Source organism: Oculina patagonica, chromosome 3, assembly GCF_052425735.1.
Source record: "Oculina patagonica isolate OP01 chromosome 3, crgOcupat, whole genome shotgun sequence".
In the NCBI taxonomy this organism is placed as follows: Eukaryota; Metazoa; Cnidaria; class Anthozoa; order Scleractinia; family Oculinidae; genus Oculina; species Oculina patagonica.
The window spans coordinates 13901228-13922981 of record NC_135760.1 but is presented as its reverse complement, the minus strand read 5'-3'; the positions used below and the strand labels follow the sequence as shown (position 1 = coordinate 13922981).

At 39.3% G+C, this 21754-nt stretch overlaps 2 protein-coding genes across 4 annotated transcripts; both read left to right on the top strand.

Moving 5' to 3' along the window:
* Window positions 1-697: 697 nt before the first annotated feature.
* On the top strand, window positions 698-4600 carry LOC144646771 (melatonin receptor type 1A-like). 2 transcript variants are annotated; one of them, XM_078506460.1, is made up of 2 exons: window positions 698-1304; window positions 3255-4600. In XM_078506460.1, the coding sequence occupies exon 2, from the start codon at window positions 3266-3268 to the stop codon at window positions 4289-4291; it is 1026 nt and encodes a 341-aa protein (XP_078362586.1). In that variant the 5' UTR covers window positions 698-1304; window positions 3255-3265; the 3' UTR covers window positions 4292-4600. The 2 variants fall into 2 exon arrangements, with proteins under 2 accessions (XP_078362586.1, XP_078362584.1); XM_078506458.1 differs by having other exon boundaries at window positions 853-1123.
* A 1185-nt stretch (window positions 4601-5785) lies between these two features.
* Window positions 5786-20662, top strand: LOC144646735 (protein dispatched homolog 1-like). Of its 2 annotated transcripts, XM_078506418.1 has the most exons (5): window positions 5786-5951; window positions 8097-8229; window positions 8800-11470; window positions 17946-18263; window positions 20135-20662. In XM_078506418.1, the coding sequence occupies exons 1-4, from the start codon at window positions 5914-5916 to the stop codon at window positions 18248-18250; spliced, it is 3147 nt and encodes a 1048-aa protein (XP_078362544.1). In that variant the 5' UTR covers window positions 5786-5913; the 3' UTR covers window positions 18251-18263; window positions 20135-20662. The 2 variants fall into 2 exon arrangements, with proteins under 2 accessions (XP_078362544.1, XP_078362543.1); XM_078506417.1 differs by having other exon boundaries at window positions 17946-20662.
* Window positions 20663-21754: the final 1092 nt, after the last annotated feature.

Here is a 21754-nt window from a genome sequence, read left to right as displayed (position 1 = left end):
GAAATTAAAAAGGTTTTAGTGAAATGCATTGTAAAGCCAATTTGGAGGTCACTGTTATGAGGACCATCATCATCATCATCATCATCACTTTGTTTACCCTCGGATTTGAAGAGTAGCTTATACAGCTAATATCTCCGAGCATTTCACAGTAAGCACAGTACAAGGGGCAAAGACCAGACCACAACACCGGGAACTCTTTGCCCTACTCTTTACGATAAGCGTGTGGGTTCTTTTACGTCCTCTGCTGACCATAACACTGAAGATGCAGGAGACGGGGCCTACGGTTTATCGTCCTTATCCGAGAAGACTAGAATATCTAACCATTTGCAGATGTTATTGCAAAGGCAGCATACCAAATGCGGCTTTTTTTTAAGTACGACGATATTGAATCCATATCTCACAATTATTATTTAATTTTGAAGTACTCTAAGTTGAAATAATTAAAATATAATGATTTGCGCAAATTGGAATTGTAGCCCCGTCCGTCCTGTTTTCGAATAATAATCATCCTTCAATAAAACTCATCAAAACCTGCTGATCAAGGCTATGTTTACACGGGACCGGTCCGGAACGGATCGGGTCCGATTTTCGGACCGGATAGGCCTTCTGTTTACACGGGACCGTTCTGGAACCGGTCCAGAACGGATCCAATATTTTGCAGGTCCAGTTATGGATCCTTTCCGGACCGGTTCCAGAATGGTCCCGTGTAAACACATGGATCGGTTCCAAACGGTTCCGTGTAAACAGAGGCCGATCCGGTCCGGTCCGGTTCGGAACGGTTCCGGACCGGTCCCGTGTAAACGTAGCCCAAGTTTTCCACCTGTTTCGCCACTGCAAATCACTTGGAAATGTTAGCCGCCCGTGTAAACACGTCCTGTCGGTTTCCTTTCTTTGCTGCATAATCACCCACCTGATGACCAATCAGTCTGTTTTGTTAGACATTTTGATTAGCAGGATTTCATTTCGCCCGCCGTGAGTCGATTGAAGTGTTTTTTATTGCGTTAGTTCGACGTCTTAACGTGATAAAACCACTTTTAATCCACAAAACCGCGGTGATTCCGAACGTCGATCTGAGCTCAGTTTTATTCTGGCTCATTTGATTTGCTGATTATTTCCTTAATCCGTAAGTATAAACGCTCGCTTTTTTTATACAAGGGAGATATCAAGATACTTACTGATATGTTTAAATGAGAAAGGACCTTTCGAAAATTATATTTTTATGAGCTTAAGTTAAAGTTGTACTCGAACCAACTAGCCCACCCTTCCAGAGCTTACGGAAAGTAAGGTGTACAGTTTAGAATTCGGTAAGAAACCTAGTTAAACTTGTCTCATATATTTCTCTATTTTTCTGTTTTATTGTTTAACCTTAACGTAAATTACAATTTAAAAGTTCGACTTCAATTACAAGCTTTTTTTGGCAATGTATTATCGGAGCATGTTGAAAACGTGACTTTAATGCTCGGCCTGTGCTATTTTATCAGGTCTTCGGTCAGCTTAAAGTAAAGCCGCGATTGTAAATATTCGAAGGCAACTGTTTGCAAACCTTCAGAATTAGGTCAGATAGATATTGAGCGAATTAAATTAATTTTGAATGCAAGTAATATAGAGAAGAGGATTACACAGAATGTCGACAAGAAGGTTTCCTTGCCAAATTTTCAGATTTGTAGCGTTTTAATACCAAGTTTCATTATCATAGAGTCTTAAAAAAATAAAATTTGATGCCTATTATTTCTTTTAGCTGTTCTTTAAATAACAGTTCACAACTAAGATTTACAACTTTAACAATATTAAACTTGCCGCGAATCATAACAATGTATTTGTTACCGAAGAAGTTAATGTTGTTTAGCGGTAACCAGGCACTAAGCTTAGTTGGGGTCTTTGAGGATTTTAAGCAAAAATTATGCGTCAATATTACTGATTTATAATTTATAACTTACATTTTATTAAAAACCCCATTTGTTGACTTGGTAAATACGTGTGGCAGCTGAGAAATAATGTTCATATTAAACCGGAACAAATTTGGCAAAAACAATAACAATTTATACAGGTTTTTAATTTCCTTGTTTTGCCTTCAAACGAAGCAACAATGACAAAATTCAATTCACTACAGAAAGGCTACTGTTGATATTGCACGAGTGAAATGGCTGATGCTCGGCAGTTTTGAAATTTCAATGTACACAGGTGACTGGAGCTCAGTTGCCCTTAATTGTTTTTTTTGACACATGCCCCGTGCAAGAAAAAGAAAAGAAAACTGATCACAACAAAACAAATTGTATTAAAAGATTATCATAACTTCCCAACTAAAACTTCAATTTTTTTTTTAATATCGAAGCCATTAAAAAAATTATCATAACTCTATTTCCAGAACTCAATCATTTTTTAATCAGTGTTGCTGTAGAAACCTCCTTTTCTTTTTCTTTCCCCTTGTTCAGATGAATGACATGTAAGGGACGGACCATTATTTTCTTGGAGGGGGGGGGGGGGATGAAAAATTTTACTCTGCAAATTTTTTTTTAGTTTATGCACCTCTGCAAACATTTTTTTTTTTTCGAAATTCTTACTATTTTTTGTTATACATATCGTGCTTGAAAACAATTTGTTTTGTCTTTCCAGGCCCTGCAAACAATTTTTTTCAATATTTTTCATCTCCCCCCCCCCCCCTCCAAAAAAATAATGGTCCGTCCTAATGTATTATAATGGATCTGAAAACAATTTTTTTGGCTTTATATTGTTAGCTTTTTGTGCAGATGTGTATATAAACCGAAATAAGAAAATTGGTAGTTTCCAATATCTATCTTTACATGCAATAGTAACTGATTGGACGTTTTTATACTGAAGACGTGTTACCCGTCCGGACGAGTTTCGGCAAACATTTTGTTGTTCGTCTGGTTATTAGTCTGTAGTATAAAGACGGGCACAAGACGAGTTACCCGTCTAGACAAACTTCTTTTGGAAATGCGTCTTGAAAGACGGATAACAAAAAGAAGCTCGCCTAGACGTGTTACGCATCTTGTACCCGTCTTTATACTAAAGACGAATAACCAGACGAACAAGAAAATGCTTGCCGAAACTCGTCCGGACGGGTAACACGTCTCTAGTATAAAAACGGCCATTTAATAAAACAAATAAGGAAAGCTGAAAATGATGCCCCAGTTAAAAATTCCTTTAGAAAATAAGGGCAGATAAACGTAAGAAGAAAAACAACAAAAAGTTAAGCAAATTTAATAATGCTTCGTTACTTTTGCCCTTTTTAGATAGAACTAAAATGAATGTCTCCGAGTACTCCCCAGTGGACAGACACGCCCTTCGTCTGGCGGAATCGTTACGTGCTCGAAGTACATTTCAAGTTGTTCTGGAATTTTTGACGTACGGTTCCATCTCTGCTGCTGCATTTATCGGAAATCTCCTTGTTCTATACATCATTTACAAAACGCCGAGACTTCGAAGCGTACCAGGGCTGTTTGTTGCATCCCTCGCTCTGTCGGATATCGCCATGGCTTCTCTCGCGACTCCGCCATCTTTAATAACACTCGTCGCAGGACGCTGGGCTTCGGGCTTCACTGCATGTCAGTTTCAAGGCTTTGTTGTCATAACAACAGTAGCCACCGCATTGCAAACCATGGCCCTCATGTCTGTTGATCGATATTTTCGCGTTGTTCGTCCCATGAAACATCGAATCTTGTTCACCATGCCACGCGCACGGTTCATGACCGCGTTGGTCTGGATCGTGGCTATGATGTACCCAGTCCCCTACCTTGCCAGCGGAAGAAGATACGTCTTCCATCCGGGAAAGTTTTTTTGCTTCTACGAAGCAGAGTCGTCTTTTACAGCTGATGTTATTTATATTTGCATGTGCATTTCCCTTGCTGTTCTCTCATTTTGTTATCTTAATGTTTTCAGACATCTGAGACTGAACGCAAGACGTGTCAAAAATTTACGAGTGTCTTTCGCCACTAAAGATGAGAATACACGCAGGATCTCATCAGAAGAGATAAAACTGACACGAACTTTATTTGTTACTGTTGTTGCGTATCTAATTTGCTGGACTCCTGTTCTTATAATTGATTTTGTGGAAATGGGTGTTGGTGATTGGTCCCTTTCGCGCGGGGTCTATTTCTTCTACACTAATATTGGTCTAATAAGCTCCGCTCTGAACCCTATTATATACGGAGCCCTCAATCAAACATTTCGACGCGAATACAAAAAGATTTTTTGCTTCAAGAAGTTATTAAACCACCACGAAAATTCTCAATGTGAAGTAACGAATACAAACACCGGCTTGGATATGTAAGAACACCACGTGGAAAGTAAATAACGTCAAACCCGTAAAACGTAAAATGAATATTTCATTAATGGTCTTTGGTAGGGACGAGGAAGAATGATTGTTTTATAAATTTAGCCACTGGATCTGCTTTACATACTAGTGCTATGGCTGTTAACAATCTAATCCGTGTATGCATTGTAGCAATTACCTGACGATGTCTACAACACTATCAGTTTGAGTACTGCAATCTTTTTCGTACGTATTGTAGACTGATTCACGTATTCTCTAGATCTCTACATAAAATAAAATAAAACACTTTAATTTTGTAATTGTTGACCAAGTGCCAGTCATACGTACGGTTCGCTGGGGAACGAGGCAGACATTGAGATAAAATGCTGTTTTTTAATATATTTCCTAACCCAGTGATGTCTACCAGATGGGAAACTTCTTGTGTAGTTTTGATCATTTTCGAACGCATTAAAGTTGTAGTTTCGTATTTGGGTTCCAAGTATCTTTGCGATTCTTGCACTTGCTCTTGCTGAGTGGGGGTGTTCCAAATCACCCATCCAATTTCGTACCCCGCCCAACAGGTCCTAACTTAGCTACTCAGATGACAAGCTGAAATTAATCTCCTACCCATGAAAAAGCAAGTTAAAATTTAGTAAAACCAGGTTTATTGCAAGGCTGGTACAACGGCAGGAGGGCAAGATTTATTGGCCAATATTTCAACTAGCAGAGCTAGTCTTCTGACCAATATTTCAACTAGCAGAGCTAGTCTTCTTTAGGGCCAGTACTATAATATAGTACTTGAAATATTGGTCAATAAATCTTGCCCTCCTGCCGTTGTACCGGCCTTGCAATCAATCTGGTTTTATTAGCACTTAGAGTGTCGTTTGGTACGAGCATTTCTTGAACAAGAGATCCGGCAGCAGAGAAGCCAAGCAGTTTGTTTCTTCGTCGCGTGGCTCCCTGCATCCAAACGGTTTTTTTTTAAAAAAAAATTAGTGTTTTAAGAAAGTAAAAGTGATAACTGAGCAGGTTTGCAACCGAGGACAGCTGTTTCGTCCTTTAATGGACTCATCAGCACGGTGTAGTAAATTTAAATAAAACGCCAGCGCAAGTGCCATCGCAAATATATTGCATATGACCTCTACACTATATCATGTTCCGCACTTTGAACTCACTTGTCCCCCTAATGTCATGTGCAATTCATTTACACTGGCACTTGCGCTGGCGTTATTTTAATTTGCTACACCGCGCTGATGATTCTAAAAAAGGACGAAACAGATGTCACTTTATCGTTTTCGCATTATTTAAAAGTAAAACTGATTTGCACGAGAACAAACATTTGGTTGCAAACATATCTCGAATATTGGTTTAACTCAAAGAATTGCGAAAGGTGGTCGTCAATCTGTTCTTTTTGGCGAAATTCGCCGAAATTGGGCATGTCTACAGAATGGTAGCCCTGTGTGCTCCTCGCGAGGTTCCCGTCGACCTTTGCAGCCGCGCATTGCATGACAAGGCAAACTGTGATATTGGATCGCTTATTTAGCGAACGTGATTTGAATTGAGCTATGCGGAAAAAATATACAAGTGGGCAAGATACGACGTGACATTTACTCGTACATTTTGATCCAGGGGAAAGAAAAATGGCTAAAATAATCGTCAACTGTTGGCCAAATTTAAGGTACGTAAATTACTTCAATTTGTTGATATCTTACTTCGACATATAAACCTTGTTGATCTGTGTTGATACAGCTTGCTTCTCCATGCCATTGTGAGTTCAGTATAATGAGATTTGTTTGTTGCACGAAAGTTTTTTTAGTTAGTTTATGGATTTAATATAAATGTTGTACTGAAAATGTACTATCCACTTTTAAAATAAAAAGGCAAGTCTAAGCATATTTTAACAAAGTTTTGAAAAGAGCTGTATATACGAAATCCGATATCACGACGTAGAAAATAAAACAACTCCTGTTTCTAATCTTGTTGCTACGTTTAAGCTTAAGTAAGATTCAGAATTCATTAAGTCATATAGCGTTATCTTTTAACCTCTTCTGTGGACTTTGTGGACAGTAATTATAAGTCAGTGAATGCTGACAAATGTTATTTTTATACAATAAATATCCTGCTGTCTTCAGCAACTGTATAACATGTCAAACCTGCGATGGGTTAAAATTGCGTAATCTTCTTGGGGCTAAACCACCGGATACCGTATCCCTCAGTCCGTTAGCCCTCAACTTGAAGTCGGTTTAATAGCCCTCAGTAAGACGATCAGCCCTCAAATAAAATTTGTCTTTAAACTCAGTAAATTAGCCTTCCTTCACTCGTGACTTGAGAAGACGTATATTGGGTCCCCTTTCTATTTAACAAATAGATTCCATTTTGCTGTGCGTCTGTTCAGTTATAGATCACAGATGACGTCAAAATGTGGTATGAACAAAAGAAGTGGCCCACGAGCCCAAGGCGAGTGGGACACTGATGTTCATACCACATTTTGACGTCTTCTGTGATCTATAACTGAACAGACCCACGGCAAAATGGAATCTATTTGTTTTATATAATAACACAAGACTTAAGCACACTTCAGTGTGAGCAATGCTGCCGTACCGATGAGCTAAGTTGTTTTGATTTCACTATTAAGTTTTCGTTAACACGAAGCACTGTTAATTCGATTGAATAAACAGAAAAATGGTCAATTGAAAGTCAATGAAAAAACTAACCTTTATTCCGATTTGGAAAGTTGTTCAAATCTGTAAGCATTAACCGAAGCGTTCAACCGCAATTTGTTTGTTTCCTGTGGCGTTGTCCAACTGTACAACATCGGTCAAACTTTCATACAGATTTCGGATAATTTCTCGAATAATTCACTGTCTTCTTCAAGCTTGTTTCGCCCAGTTAAATGCTTCGAAAGGTGAACGATGCTTGGCATATTGTTTCTCACTGAAGATTTGTAATTAAGCTGAACTTTTTTGCTTTGTTGTGACCCCGCAAGTTTCTTTGCCGACAACTCTGATTTGGACTATGAACTCTGATCACGCGCGCGAGTCACACCACCGCGTGACGTCATCTATGTGTCTGTACTCTAATAGATCATAAGTAAGAACCAATCAAAATGCGCGTAGAATTCAGGTTATTATATAAAATTGAATATTAGGCCTTTTCACCATGATAAATACAATCGCCAAATTCTTTCAGGTTCATGCAAAAATTAAAAGACGATTATGTTTCACGTTTAAAAAACAAAATTTATATTTTTATATATTTCTTTTTTAGGTTTGTTTAGGTTGGTTTTAATTACTCTAATTGTTCCGTATTTTTAAGTCTTTCTTTTTAACCTTTTTTTTACTTTTTTTACTTCATTAATATTTTGACACTTATTTTTACACATTTTATCACATTTCAGCGTTCGTGACATTTCTGCCTGTTTTACTATTTTAATATATTTATGCTAATTTTGTATTTTACTTGCACTTGAAAATGAGCTCGGAGAGGTCGAAACGTTGTGATTTTATAGCGTTAAGTTTTATAACAAAATCTATATCTAAGAAATTACTCATCGAGATTCTTTAACCTGTTAGGGATGTTTTGTTTGTTCTCCAAAGCTTTAAATAAAGTTTCTGCAACCCACCCCATACCATGTACTTTGGAAACTGTGATTGGTTTCTTGGGGGTGATCTATGAGAGGACCTGCAGTTGAAGTGTACAGATGTCATCACTGCATGGCGTGATTCGGGTTTTGAGTCCGAAGTCCAAGTGGTTATTAGCTTCTGATGTGAGGTGCTCATCACAGTATTTTAGTTTAACAAGATTTTCTTTTGTGTTTCTGCAGGTTTACAAAGCATGACCTGATAGCGCTGTGTCTGGCCATTCTTATTCCAGTGACTGTTATCATCCTTACACTCGTCTCGGTTTTACCGTCATTAGGAGCACCCCCATTGCCTGACTTTGGAGATCCAGTAAAGGTATTATATTAGTAATGCACTCATAATGAGTCATCCATTTACTAATGACCAAAGCTCTTAGTGCTTATGAAATGAAAGGGCTCTTTTTCTAACTTGCTTGAAGAAATGCTACTTTTGGACAGGTACTGTTTACAGTGATTTGTTTTAACTTCCTTATTCCAGATATAAATGCCCATTGTAGCCATTTTCTGTGGAGAAGAATAAATTTTGATTTAAAATCTGGCAGAGGGGGAGGAGGTTAAGAAGACAGTTCATCAAGAGACAAGTCGAGAAGGTTGAATGAAGAGAAGATCTTCGCAGTTATGAACACAAGCCTGAAAAAATCAAGCTTGCCGGGACTCAAACCCTGACCTCTGCAATACCGGTGTAGCACTCTAACCAATTGAGCTAACAAGCCAACTGGGAGCTGGTCATTAAATTGTTAAGGTGTTTGCAGTAATCTAGGAGGGGGATAAATCACAGCACAGAAATAGGGTGATCCTATATTTCACCTCCTAACCAGGTCAGGAGGTGAAGTTGAACCAAGTATACCGGTAACTCACTTCATGTTGTCCCTTGATATTTTTCTAGGGTTTTGAACCAAGAGGTACAAAACTAAGTGATCAGATAGTGACGATGCAAAACTTTTATGACAAACTTCAGGATGGTACCATTCTTCAGTTCGAACCATTCCAAGGTTCATCAGGAGGTCAAGTGCAACAAGTGTCGCCTTCTGTCAAGCGGAAACGCCGATCAACTCAAGGTTCTCTTGATCCTCCACTCCTATCTGGTCAAGTCTACAATAACATGATATTTGTTTTTGAATCATCTAATCCCGAGGAAACCATGTTTGATGCAGACAAACTTAAAACAGCTTGTGCCATGGAGTCTGACATTTTGAGTGCTAGTTCCGCTTTTAAAGAATTCTGCTATGGAATCACTGATGGAACTACTGGAATAAAGCAATGTTACTCAAGCTCCTCTCTTGGAAATTACGTCGCACTTCTAAACAACCACAAATCATGTCAGGATATAACCGATGATGATGTTTCAATGGTGAAGAATTTGTTACTCAACTGCTCATCCTACTTTTTAGATCAATCTCTGAAAAGTGACTGTGATCCGTCAACCTCAGGAGGGAATGCAAGTTCCACTTGTAGCAATGTCCCTGCAGAGTGTATCAAATACAATGCAGTGTATAACATATTCAATTATCTTACAGACAACGAGATGAGCCCATCTAATGATATGTTTTTGAAATACGCGGCATCCCTTCCAGCAGGTACATTTGATGAAGACTTTGTATTCGATGAATTATATAATTCACAGTTAAAAGAAGCTATCCCTGCAAGAAAAGGTGTTGAGTTTGCATCCTTCAAGTTTTCTCGCTACAAGTTTGACCTATTTGGCAAAAAGGTTATTTCTGAGGTTATCTATCCTGCTCTGGCCATGATTGTTGTTTTCTTCATTATGTGGTTTTTCTTGGGTTCATTTATTCTTACGTTCTGTGGTCTTTTTACCATTATTTATGCCTTTGGACTGTCATATTTTCTTTACACCAGAGTTTTCCAACTTGACTTTTTTCCATTTCTGAATGTTACCACATTGGTGTTTTTGGTGGGTATAGGGGCAGATGATGCCTTTGTATACTATGACATATGGAGACAGACGCGGGCAGCTAACCCTAATGCAAACATCATGCAGTTGACATTGAAGACCTTGCGTTATGCTGCAGTCTCCATGCTTGTTACAAGCTTGACAACAGCATCAGCATTCTTTGCAGGAGTTTCTTCTACTATAACCCCCATCAGACTGTTTGGAATATTTGCTGGCACATCCATCTTAACTAACTACCTGCTAATGATAACATATTTCCCAGCCTGTGTAGCTTTGCATGAGAAGTGGGTTTTGAAGTACACCGGTGGTCAGAGCTTAGATGTTGTATCACCAACAGAATTGAAAGCTGATCAGGAGGGGACCGAACTTGAACAGGTTGCACCAACAGCGCAAGACATGTCAGAAAACAGGAATGAAGCAGATTTACCAGTAAAGAGAGATAACACTCAAAAGGAAACAAGCCTTTGTATCCTGCAGGTTATCGACTTTCCTTGCTCTCTCTTAGAATCGGCAACAAACTTCACCGGAAGAGTTGGCAAAAAAATCTTCGAGGATTGGTTACCAAAAGCAGTCATCAAGTTGTACTGGCTGTGGATAGCCTTGTTAGTTTGCCTTACTGCTGGATTTCTTTGTGTTAATTTTGTAAAACCTGGTCTGCAGTTACCGAACAGCAAAGATTTCCAAGTGTTTGCTGCATCTCATCCACTGGAAAACTACTACTTAAACTACAAAAGCTATTTTAGATTTGAACAACAATCCCGTGGCTTGTGGGTAGAGCTGATCTGGGGAATTAAACCCACAGATAATGGCAACTACTTAAACCCAGACGACAAAGGAACTCTTGAATTTGATAACAACTTTAAAGATCTTTTTACTCCTGATAGCCAAAAATTTCTTCGTTCTGTGTGTCAATCTGTTGAAAAACAATCTTTTTTTCAAGCCTTCAGTTTTGGTCGATGTCCCATAGAGACATTCATTGACACATGTACCTCAGAACAAACTCCTTGTTGTGGAGTCAATGCTACCTTTCCTTTCCCAGCTAATGTTACTGAAAATTGTGTAAAACTTGCTTCAAGACTGGTAACAACAGGTGTTTTATTTGATGGTCTGGGGAATGTAAAAGGTTTTCGCATGGTAATAATTACGAATCAACAATTCTCAACTAGCTTTAATGCTATGGATGATTTCTGGAAGAAAGTAAGTTCTTGGGTTGACACAGAAATGCCCAAGGCTCCACAAGGAATGCAAAGTGGCTGGGCAGGATGCTGGGGGCTTGACTTCTACGCTCTCCAAATTGGCCTGTCTGACGGAACATACTCTTCCTTGGGAATATCTGTTGTTGTGTCATTTGCAGTCATGTTACTGACAACCCTGAACATCTTCATAAGTATCTATGCCATCATCACCATCATTGGAATTATTGCGATAACCATTGGATCTCTGGTGCTAGCAGGATGGCAGCTGAATATTTTAGAGTCTATTGTGATGTCTGTGGCTGTTGGGCTGTCTATTGACTTTACCATGCATTATGGTGTGGCTTACAGACTTGCTCCAGACAAAAGCCAGAGAGTCAGCAGAGTGCGTTACTCACTGGTGCACATTGGATCTGCCATCACCATGGCAGCAATAACCACATTTCTCACAGGTGAGGGAACTTCAATTGAAATTTTACCATTATTGAATGTACCTGTACATGTCTGGTTAAATTTGAAATCTGCAAATATCTATGACACTTGGCACTGCTTGGTAACTTTGTTGCATGTTAAGAAAGTTTTACGGCACAAGCAGTAAAACGCAGTTAATGGAGCGTGACGTGCAAATCCCTATTAATCAGTTTATTAGGTACTGTATTTAATTACGTTACATGTTTGGCGGCAATAACACGATGTCTTTGTTTCCTTGCTTAGTTTAGTTGGGTACCTTGAATTAGCTTATTGTTTAATCTATATTGCACAACACTGTCTAGTCTTGTCACAGCATGATCTGCAAGATGGCAATTTTCTATTGGTTGCAACCATAGCCATGTCTAGCTATAAAAGCAGTATGATTCAATGTAAAAGCACTTCCCTTCATGGTGTGCTGTTATCAGTAAGCATTTAATGTAGAAAAGAAAATTTTCCTCGCTGGAACTGACTGGCACATTGTCATAATCCAAGTTTTAGTTAGAACACCTTTATAGCGCTACGCAAGATGGAAATTTTTTCACCCGCAAGGAATGTTTGTCGCCGTTCGTGGCTGCTCAACAGAGAACTTTGTCTACCTCGTTCATGCCAAGTACGTGCTTTTCTCTCCTGCGAGATTCTTTCAACTTCGTCTCAATAGGCTGCCACTTGATGCCATTTTTCCTCCGCCGTTGTACACCGTTGAAGGGAACTATAGTTCGGTGAGGAACACAACGCTTTTAAAACCCCGACGGGGTCGAACGAAAAGAAAGTTTTGTCACCCATCAGCGATCACGCACATTTTATATTTAGCTACAGTTCTGGAGTCTTCTATCACAAGTTTTTAAGAATAGAATGAACATCTTCATCGGCAGCTGGCTGCTATTTAATAGTCACCTTTGCTATCGCGTAAAGAGGATGAGCCTCCATGCAACTTTGACCACAACAACGTACGCCGATAAAGACGCCTTTCTTCTCCAAGCCCGCGTGACCCCACGGCTCGTCGCCGCTGTTCTCGTCTCGGGGATTGTTTAGTCCGCTCGATCGCAGGTTTGTATAACACATTTCAGGTTGTCTAGCTTAAATTGTCCGAGTACATATTTAGTTGTCCTGTTTTCTTGAAATAGTTGTCTTATTATTTCGTTTGTATTTCGCACGCACATTTACGTGCATGACCCGTCCGCCCTCACAGTTTAATATTAAGTGGCTTTGCTCCCTTGTGTTTTTACAGTCCTCTATTATACTTTTTCCCGGTTCCCGTTTTATCTTTCTTTTTTTCGGTCCAGTGTGGGTTAAGCTTCGTTCCCATTTTGATCTCGTCAACATAGTTTATGCAGGAGTTTATCTCGGATCACCGGAATCGCGGTCAAAACCTGTCATTCGTTGTGTTTGTCTAACCTTATTTGGTCAGTGTCAAAAGATCAAAGCTTTAGCTCACATGTCATGCCAAGAAATTGTCTCCGCTCGGCTGGGAGTTTGTTTACCGTGGGTTTTTAGCCTCATCTTCAGATCAGGTGATTGGGACTCACAGCACAACCGTCTGTAAGAGTTTCCTTGTTATTTAGGCTGCCAATTGTTATCCTATTTTAGTCCGTACTTCCGTATTGGAACAAGTACATTACATATTTTCCCAACTCGACGTCAGCTTTCTTGTCACGTCGTATCGATTTCTACCGTTCGGGATTGACGTTTTTCTCCCGGTCAGTTACCCTTGTTTGTCACTGTTTTTTCCACTCGTGTTAATTGTTTATGCGAATGTTACTTTAACAAAGATTACTCTCGCGCACAGTTGTGTAAACAAATCAAGAAATGCCTTTTTCAGCAAGCTTATCTCTTTTTGCAAAGATGGATATCAACTTTGCTTCGCTGCATTTTAGCGATGTATACTCGCAGCTATACATTGTGCCTATTTGTTATTGCCGCCTTATTTTGTCTCCATTCGCGTTACGTTGTTTTTCTTCGCTTTGGTAGTTCTTTTTATTATACTGCGTTTGACTTCCATTTACAACCGGAGTATTTGTCTTTCACATACTCTCACACGGGTCGGCTGCAATACTAATTTAACGTTTGATCAGATGGCGATCGTCTCGTTCCAGCTAGATTTACAGGGGTGACCAATTTTACTGTACAGGTGTTTTCAGTGCCATGTAATATCTATTAAGTTGTTACAGATTTCAAGTTTCTTGTCATATGGCTATCTCCCGTGCCAGTGGCCCAACACCATTGCTTCCCCCTTTTCTTATCTATTGTTTTGTTATTTTCTGTTTTGCACGCGTGAGCTATCTTGAAGATGTTCAGTTGTCTACCCTGCTACCAGTCACTGGATTACCTTTGTCACACCTTGGTGTAGCTCAATCAGCAGTGCAGCTGAGGACATTACCTTCTATGGACTTTAATACGCACGTAAACCATATGGTGGACTTGACACATAATCTGGTATTTGACTGGCCCTTTCTCCAGGGGTAGTGCGCTCGGCCTTCGGTTTGGAGAGTACGTTCCCTATTTTTCCCACAGGGTTTTTAAGGGTTTTCGTACCGGGCAGCCGCACGTCAGTCATTACCAAACCTATACCAGCTATACCATATGTAAAGGATGATTATAGTAAAGTCTAAATGTCTGCTTTCTATCTAAAACAAACCAATTATAGGTAATTTTTCTTTCTTTCGATGCTCGTGTGCCAATGAAACATGTCTTAGCCAGATCATTTTGCGATTTAAGTTCAAATGTATCCTACAGATAAAAGCCTGCTGCAAGTTTTTAAGGATACAACCAGTCTAACGTAACAAGGCTTCTAACGGCACCTTTAGCACACATGTTCTTTAAAACAATATCAGTTTCTTACGTGCCGTTTTTCATCCGTTTATCTCTCCATGGCATATAACAAAGGGCCAAGGGACTGGCGAAATTTGTTCGCTATAACGTGGCTTTCGTTTTATTGTGGTCCTTTTCCATATGATTACTATTCCTGGGGCGAGGAATATCGTTTTTATATCAAGGACTTTGTCTATCTGGAGGTTTGTTAATAAGTCCTCCCATCAGTATTGCTGTCACACAGAGTAATGTTTAATTCCGCTTCTATTGATGCCTCGGTTAAAAACCTTACTTTCAACCCCTGGGTAATTTTCCGCTGTAACACACTGCAGGTTTTATTTGCTAAAGGGGCTTCATCACGGATCTTAACAGTTTTTCAACGCTATTTCTTCCATGTGGTATCTGCGCATTTTCAAAACTATATTTATAGCCGTAGTTCGCTTCCTTTCCCCACATTAAGATTTTCCTTAGAACTGGATGTTTAAAGATAATGATTTAAGTTTTTCACTTGTCTTGCGTCCCGCCATCAGTTTAGAAAACAATTATCTGCACAGTCCTAGTGATGTAGCCCCTTTAAGCCACTTTAGCTACTAGCAATGTTGTACTCCTTCGAGTTAACCTGCTTGCATGTATTCATAGGGGTGATATAGCCATATATTTAAACTATTTTGAAATTTAACCTAGAAATTGTTGCATTGAGCACTCCTGTGACTGAGTGTCTCACAGTGAAACCATATCCATTTTCTCTTTGTTACATTTCCTAGATAATTTACGCGAAGGTATCTATCTAGCTACATATGTATGGGCTTTATAGTGTGTGTTGTTTGCTTGGGGGGATACATGCCTTGCATGTATCTGTGGCGGTTAAGTCTAATGGTAGCGACTTCCCCCAAGCTTTGGGCATTGTTTCTGCCCTTTCATTTGTGCACCTGCCAATATCTTGTCCGATCCGGCGCTGGCTTACCCAGTGCCGGGGAGATAGGTGAGGCTTAGAAGGTCACGTGTTCAGTTTGACCGTCAATTTGACCTGCCAATACTCTTGTCCGTCGCCAGTGCGGTAGTGCTGGAGATAAGTGAGGCTTTATTAGGTCATTGTATTTGAGGTCACGTGCTTTTATATTGACCTGCCAATACTCTTGTCTGATTCCAGTGCGGGGCTGCACTGGAGATAAGTGAGGCTTTAAAAGGTCATGCAACTCTAAGTCGCTTGGTATGCCAACCGCAGGGATGTGTCCCCCCACATTACGCCAAACATGTGTGCGTCTTTTCTCTATTATTGTTTGTCTTTTGGCTGCAATAATATTCGTTTTAATATCATACCAAACAAGCTGTCAGGATACACAGCAATCACGGAACAGGGACATTAAGAAAGTTTTACGGCACAAGCAGTAAAACGCAGTTAATGGAGCATGACGTGCAAATCCCTATTAATCAGTTTATTAGGTACTGTATTTAATTACGTTACATGTTTGGCGGCAATAACACGATGTCTTTGTTTCCTTGCTTAGTTTAGTTGGGTACCTTGAATTAGCTTATTGTTTAATCTATATTGCACAACACTGTCTAGTCTTGTCACAGCATGATCTGCAAGATGGCAATTTTCTATTGGTTGCAACCATAGCCATGTCTAGCTATAAAAGCAGTATGATTCAATGTAAAAGCACTTCCCTTCATGGTGTGCTGTAATCAGTAAGCATTTAATGTAGAAAAGAAAATTTTCCCACCCTCCCTCCCTTTATGGAGGTTGCTTGGTTATCAATAAACTTGGGGGTCACCTCCTTCGGGGTTGGCGGTTAAGTCTAATGGTAGCGACTTCCCCCAAGCTTTGGGCATTGTTTCTGCCCTTTCATTTGTGCACCTGCCAATATCTTGTCCGATCCGGCGCTGGCTTACCCAGTGCCGGGGAGATAGGTCAGGCTTAGAAGGTCACGTGTTCAGTTTGACCGTCAATTTGACCTGCCAATACTCTTGTCCGTCGCCAGTGCGGTAGTGCTGGAGATAAGTGAGGCTTTATTAGGTCATTGTATTTGAGGTCACGTGCTTTTATATTGACCTGCCAATACTCTTGTCTGATTCCAGTGCGGGGCTGCACTGGAGATAAGTGAGGCTTTAAAAGGTCATGCAACTCTAAGTCGCTTGGTATGCCAACCGAAGGGATGTGTCCCCCCACATTACGCCAAACATGTGTGCGTCTTTTCTCTATTATTGTTTGTCTTTTGGCTGCAATAATATTCGTTTTAATATCATACCAAACAAGCTGTCAGGATACACAGCAATCACGGAACAGGGACATTAAAACCTGATTAACATAAAAAGTCACCATTCTTGCAGAGAAGATAATAATTATTATGGTATGCTGAAGGTTTAACTGGTATTTCCTTGGAATATCAGCTATTAAGGACTTGTTTATTTATCCATGTAATCTTGAGTCTGAACTGTGGAAACACGGAGCAATGCAAAAGGAAAAAATAATTTTTCAACATTGTTAATAATGGGTGTACAGTCAACTCTCTCTAAAACGGACACCGACAGTCCATCTTAGAGAGGTGTCGGTCTTATAGGGTGTTTAGTTACAGTAACATGACTCAAAAATGGCAGGGACGGGACCAACACCAGGTGTCCATCTAATAGGTGTCTGTTGAGAGAGAGTTTACTGCAGGGGGGGGGGAAGAAACGAGGTCTGGGACCGAGTAGCGATGCTCTCACAACTTGCAAAGCGATCAATTCACGATGTAGTCAGCGGTTTTTGGACGATGATGCAACAGGCAATCTTTTTCCGCGAAATGGAAGCTGCTATGTCGTGGAATCACTTATTATAAAGGGGTTCAATTCTCTTAACTAAAAATCTAAAAGCATCTGTTTAAATCCGAAAATTTCGTCATCGTCGTGTAGTTTTAAGAACGCAGAATTTTGTGATGCCGTGCTACTTTTCAGTGCTGAAATGCAAATGTTTGTACCACGATTTTCAACTGGCCCACATGGGGATTGTAAATGAAGTAAAACAAAGAAAGACCAAGTCAACAAACAACTTCGAAACAATAGAGCAAGAACAATAGCTCCGACTAGAGCGGGAATATTCATCGCCAAACCTTTCCTGAGAAATTTTCGCTGCTTTAAAGACAAAACTTAGAAAGTCTTTTTTATTACTACATATATAAAAAAATCGAACTCTCTCACTGGTCCCATGTTGTTATTGTTTTGGCAAGTTCACAAAGAAAGGAGCTGCTCATGCGCCTTAGAGACATCCGCTGACTACCGCCCCGATGATTGCTTTGCAAGTTGTGAGAGCATCGCTCAGATTTCATATAAGAGAATGTATGGGAAGTTGCTTCCCCCCCCCCCTGGTTTACTGTTTAGTAATATTGCATTTTTTTTCAATCTTAATTAAGGAACAATTTAACTGATATTAATTTTTATGCATGGAAGAAGCTTACAGGTACCAAATAGAGTCCATCAAAGTATTCCTTATGTGTGGTGTTTCTAATTGACTGTTTTTCATAAGAGTGTGCCAATCAGAAGCTCTTCACATACAGTGCAGTGCTTAATAGGACAACACAGAATCATCTCACACAACTCCATGTGTATTGTGAAATCCAAACTAAAAATTTTATGCAATAATCTGATGAATATCACTTTGGTTTAATTCAGGATTGATGATGATGCCATCGACAGTATTGGCGTACTTTCAGCTTGGTCAGTTCCTGATGTTGGTCATGGTTTTTAGCTGGCTTTATTCCACCTTTGGATTCTTATCAATCTGCACTGTGATTGGTCCAAGGGAAGATTTTGGTCAGCTAAGCATCAGTCGTCTGTTCCGCAAGTGTGGTCCATGCAGAGTGAAGCCAGAAGACTCCAAGGAACCAGTAACAAAGAGCGAGATTGTCGACTTGAATGAAGATGTTGTCAGTGATCTGCCTCCAGAAAAACAAGATCAAATTTCCACCCACCTCTGAAGTTTATAAAGAAGTATGTTCCGTCGCTTGCATCTAAGTGTGAACACTCGCCACTGATCTTATCTAACTGGGTATTAAATGTGACATGATTCATTATCAAACATTGAAGTCTGGCAGACCGTAACGGCAACTTTCATGCCGAAAGTTCAACACATTCTGGTTTTGAAATGGCGAAAGGATTGGATGTGGAAACTTCTAACGAAAAATTGATCCTGATCTGTGTTGATATGCATTTGCAGATTCACTTGAATCACTTCTAATGTAAAGTTTCGTCTGTTCTAAATGAAATGGTGAACATTCTGAGTGTGAAAATTGCCGTTACAAACTGCTAAACTTCAACGTTTGATGACAAATCATGCCACGTTTAATATCCAATTATTTTCGGCGGCGAGTGTTCATGCTTAGATGCAAGCGACAGTAAGATTGAGTTAGCTTAAAAGGTTTTTAGACCAGCCGTGGGTTGAGTACTGCTAATGTACATACCGGTAGTTACAAAACAAGCACCATTATATTATTCCACAAAATCAAAGAAGGATTAGTGAGTGAAGTGGTACTGCACACAAAAACTGTTATTTGTGTACAGTGGCAACTTATTTGTACTGTCACCCTGATCAATGCAGCACAAAGCATGGTTGAAGTCTTGAAAAGCGGCAAAAAAAAGTTTGAAAACCACTTCCTTCTTTCTGACAGTTGTTTAGAGTATGGTGCATATTTTTGGAAGTTGTGCTGTCTTTGGTAGGATGAGACAAAGTACAAGTGGCATGTAAACTTTCAACTATGTTTATACTATTGTGTTTGTAAGCAAGAACTAATAATTTGCTAGTAAACATAATATGTATAATATCTTATATAAGACAGCGAAGTGTGTAGTATCTATTCTTGGGTAAATTCTGCCAGCACAATTTTTGGCAGATTAGGCCAGTTTTGGCCATTTGTGGCAGTGGGTGTTTTGCTAGTAGAATGCAAGCAAATTAACCATTAATTCATAATTGAAACAAGTAAACCAGATAATTATCATAATTATTAATAAAAATATGCAAGAAATGAATGCGAAAAAAAAACATTGCATAACTATTTTATTCTATGCCTATCCCATGTGCATAACAGGAACTAGATGGAAAACTTACCACAAAGTTGTCAAGTTAGTGAAAGTACAACTTGAATAAATTATTAATAAAGCTTATAATATTACGATATTCAGATTCCTCCATCTGCCAAGGGTTTGCTTTAACGTAGAATTTTAGTGTAGGCTGGAAAATGTATGATAGCACTAAATTAGTTTTGAAGTCATTGCAAGCTTTTTTAATATTCTTTAGTTATTTATTTAGTTATCAAGTATTTATTTTTATATCATCTCTTTGTACATGTAGTAATAGCATCTTCGAGTGTTTTAATTTAAAATGCAAAAAAAAAATCACCATTCTTGTAAGACCTTGGGCTGCCTATACAGTTTTTAGTTTTTATAACCTAAAGAGTTGCATATTACCTGACTCATAAAAATAACATGTATTAAATATAAAATTGTATGTAGATATGTGAGACATGTATCAGCAGAGGGTACTCCCCATAGTATAAGCTATATGGGTATGTGCTGCTGTAAAGGCCATAGTTTTCAAGCAACTTAGGCCCTGTCCACATTAATCCCGATAAATTTGAAAACAGAGAAATTTGAAAATGCCGTATGAAATGTTTCTGTCCACATTTATCTGGATAAATTTGAAAATGATACACTTCATCGCACACAGCATTGCAATGCATGCACAGAGCTAATAACTTTAAACCTTGTTGTTTTGGCAGAGATCGCGTGACTATATGATGTCAGCGTTTTTGAAAAGCTCCTTTTTTGCGGTCCACTTTAGTGCGTTTTCAAATTTCTTCACTTAGGAGAGCATTTTTTAAGACTGTTTCAGTGTGGACAGTTGGCCTATCTGGAGAAAAAAAGGTGATGCATTTTCAAATTTACCAGGGTTAATGTGGACAGAGCCTTAGTCTGAGAAGGCATAAAGAAGTGAGAGTGTTTGGTAAATAATATGGGATTACTTACCAGTAAAATAACCAGTGGTGTGACGGACCTAACTTGACACTTGGAATTGAAAGAACTTTAGTTACGTAAGTTTCTAGGCTCTTGGAAAATGTTCACTCTTGGAAAGTGTCTAGTTTAGTAAAGTGTTGCTCTAATGCAGCTGAACATGTTCTGGTATAGGATAAGGGGTTAAGAGACCCAGTGGCACACACCTGTCTAAAAATTGACAGAGTACCCTCAGAACATATATGCAAGAATTATATGAAATTGAAGATCAGTTAATAATATGCAGAGTGACTGATATATTGAAGATGTCAGGCAGAGTTATTCAGTAAGCTGTATTATAATTATCTCGCATTAAAGGTGTTTCCCATCTTTGTTTGTTTTAACCATCTGTCGTTCAATCTTGTTGGTAGGTTGTAGTTTTATTGCAACCCCCCCCCCCCCCTCTTAAAAGCTTCTATTTTAAGGCTGACCCCATCTCCAATGAAATGGCCAAAAAATGCATTGTACTCTGGATTTGGAAGCCTGGCTACCTGGGTATCTTCAGTATTGGGGTAATCCAACATTTTTTTTTTTGGAGGTGGGGGGGGGGGTGGAGGAGGGGAGAGTACCAATGCGCCATGTTGCTTCATGTTACAGTAAGCAGAGTCAAGCATTGGCACCAATGAGCCAGGTGTCTGGTAATTTTGAGGTAAAATAGTGCAATCAAAATTTCTTCAAGGGTGGTGATTCCCATATGAATTAGCAGCAGAGTAGATTGTCATTCCCTTCAAGGGTTACCGGTAGCTTTTCATGGTTTGGTACCACGTAGTGCATTTAAATCTCACCTGTCCACCAGTAGAGTAGTCTCTTTGGGGGTATTAATTATGTGTAAGCTGGAATAAAAATGTCACAAACTATTTGTCAGAGACAAAGGAATATTTCAAGCAATCGTTGTTGCAATTTGTTAAAGTATCAGTGAATGTTTCTTTAAGAAGTGCCGCCTCTTCTAGCTTGAAACATATTTAAGGGCAGCAATCTGTTTGTTTTCAGGATTACACAAGGTATAATTATGTTGAACAAAAATAGTACAAGCATATTAAGAAGCATGAAACTCGGGCTTGGATAAACAGACTGTTCAAGGCTGTGGACTACCAGTGTAATCTGTCAATATTGTTAAATTGATACCACCATGGGCAGTGGCTGATCTAGGGGAGGGGGGCCAGGGAGGCCCTGGCCCTCACCTTATTTTTAGGCCAAACTGAGAGGCCCGCAGGGCTGAGAAAACTGATTTTTGAGAGGGCCCCTTCCCTTATTCCAGGGTCTGGATGATTGGGGCCCACTTTTATGAAGGTCTGGATCTGCCACTGACAGGTGATGATTTGAACAGTACACAGGTTATCTGTGAAAAACATGCACTGCAGGTATCACAGATTAAAATTCACTTGGAAGTGCAACAAAATATCATGTGATGTCATAGACTTTTTAAATCATAAAAA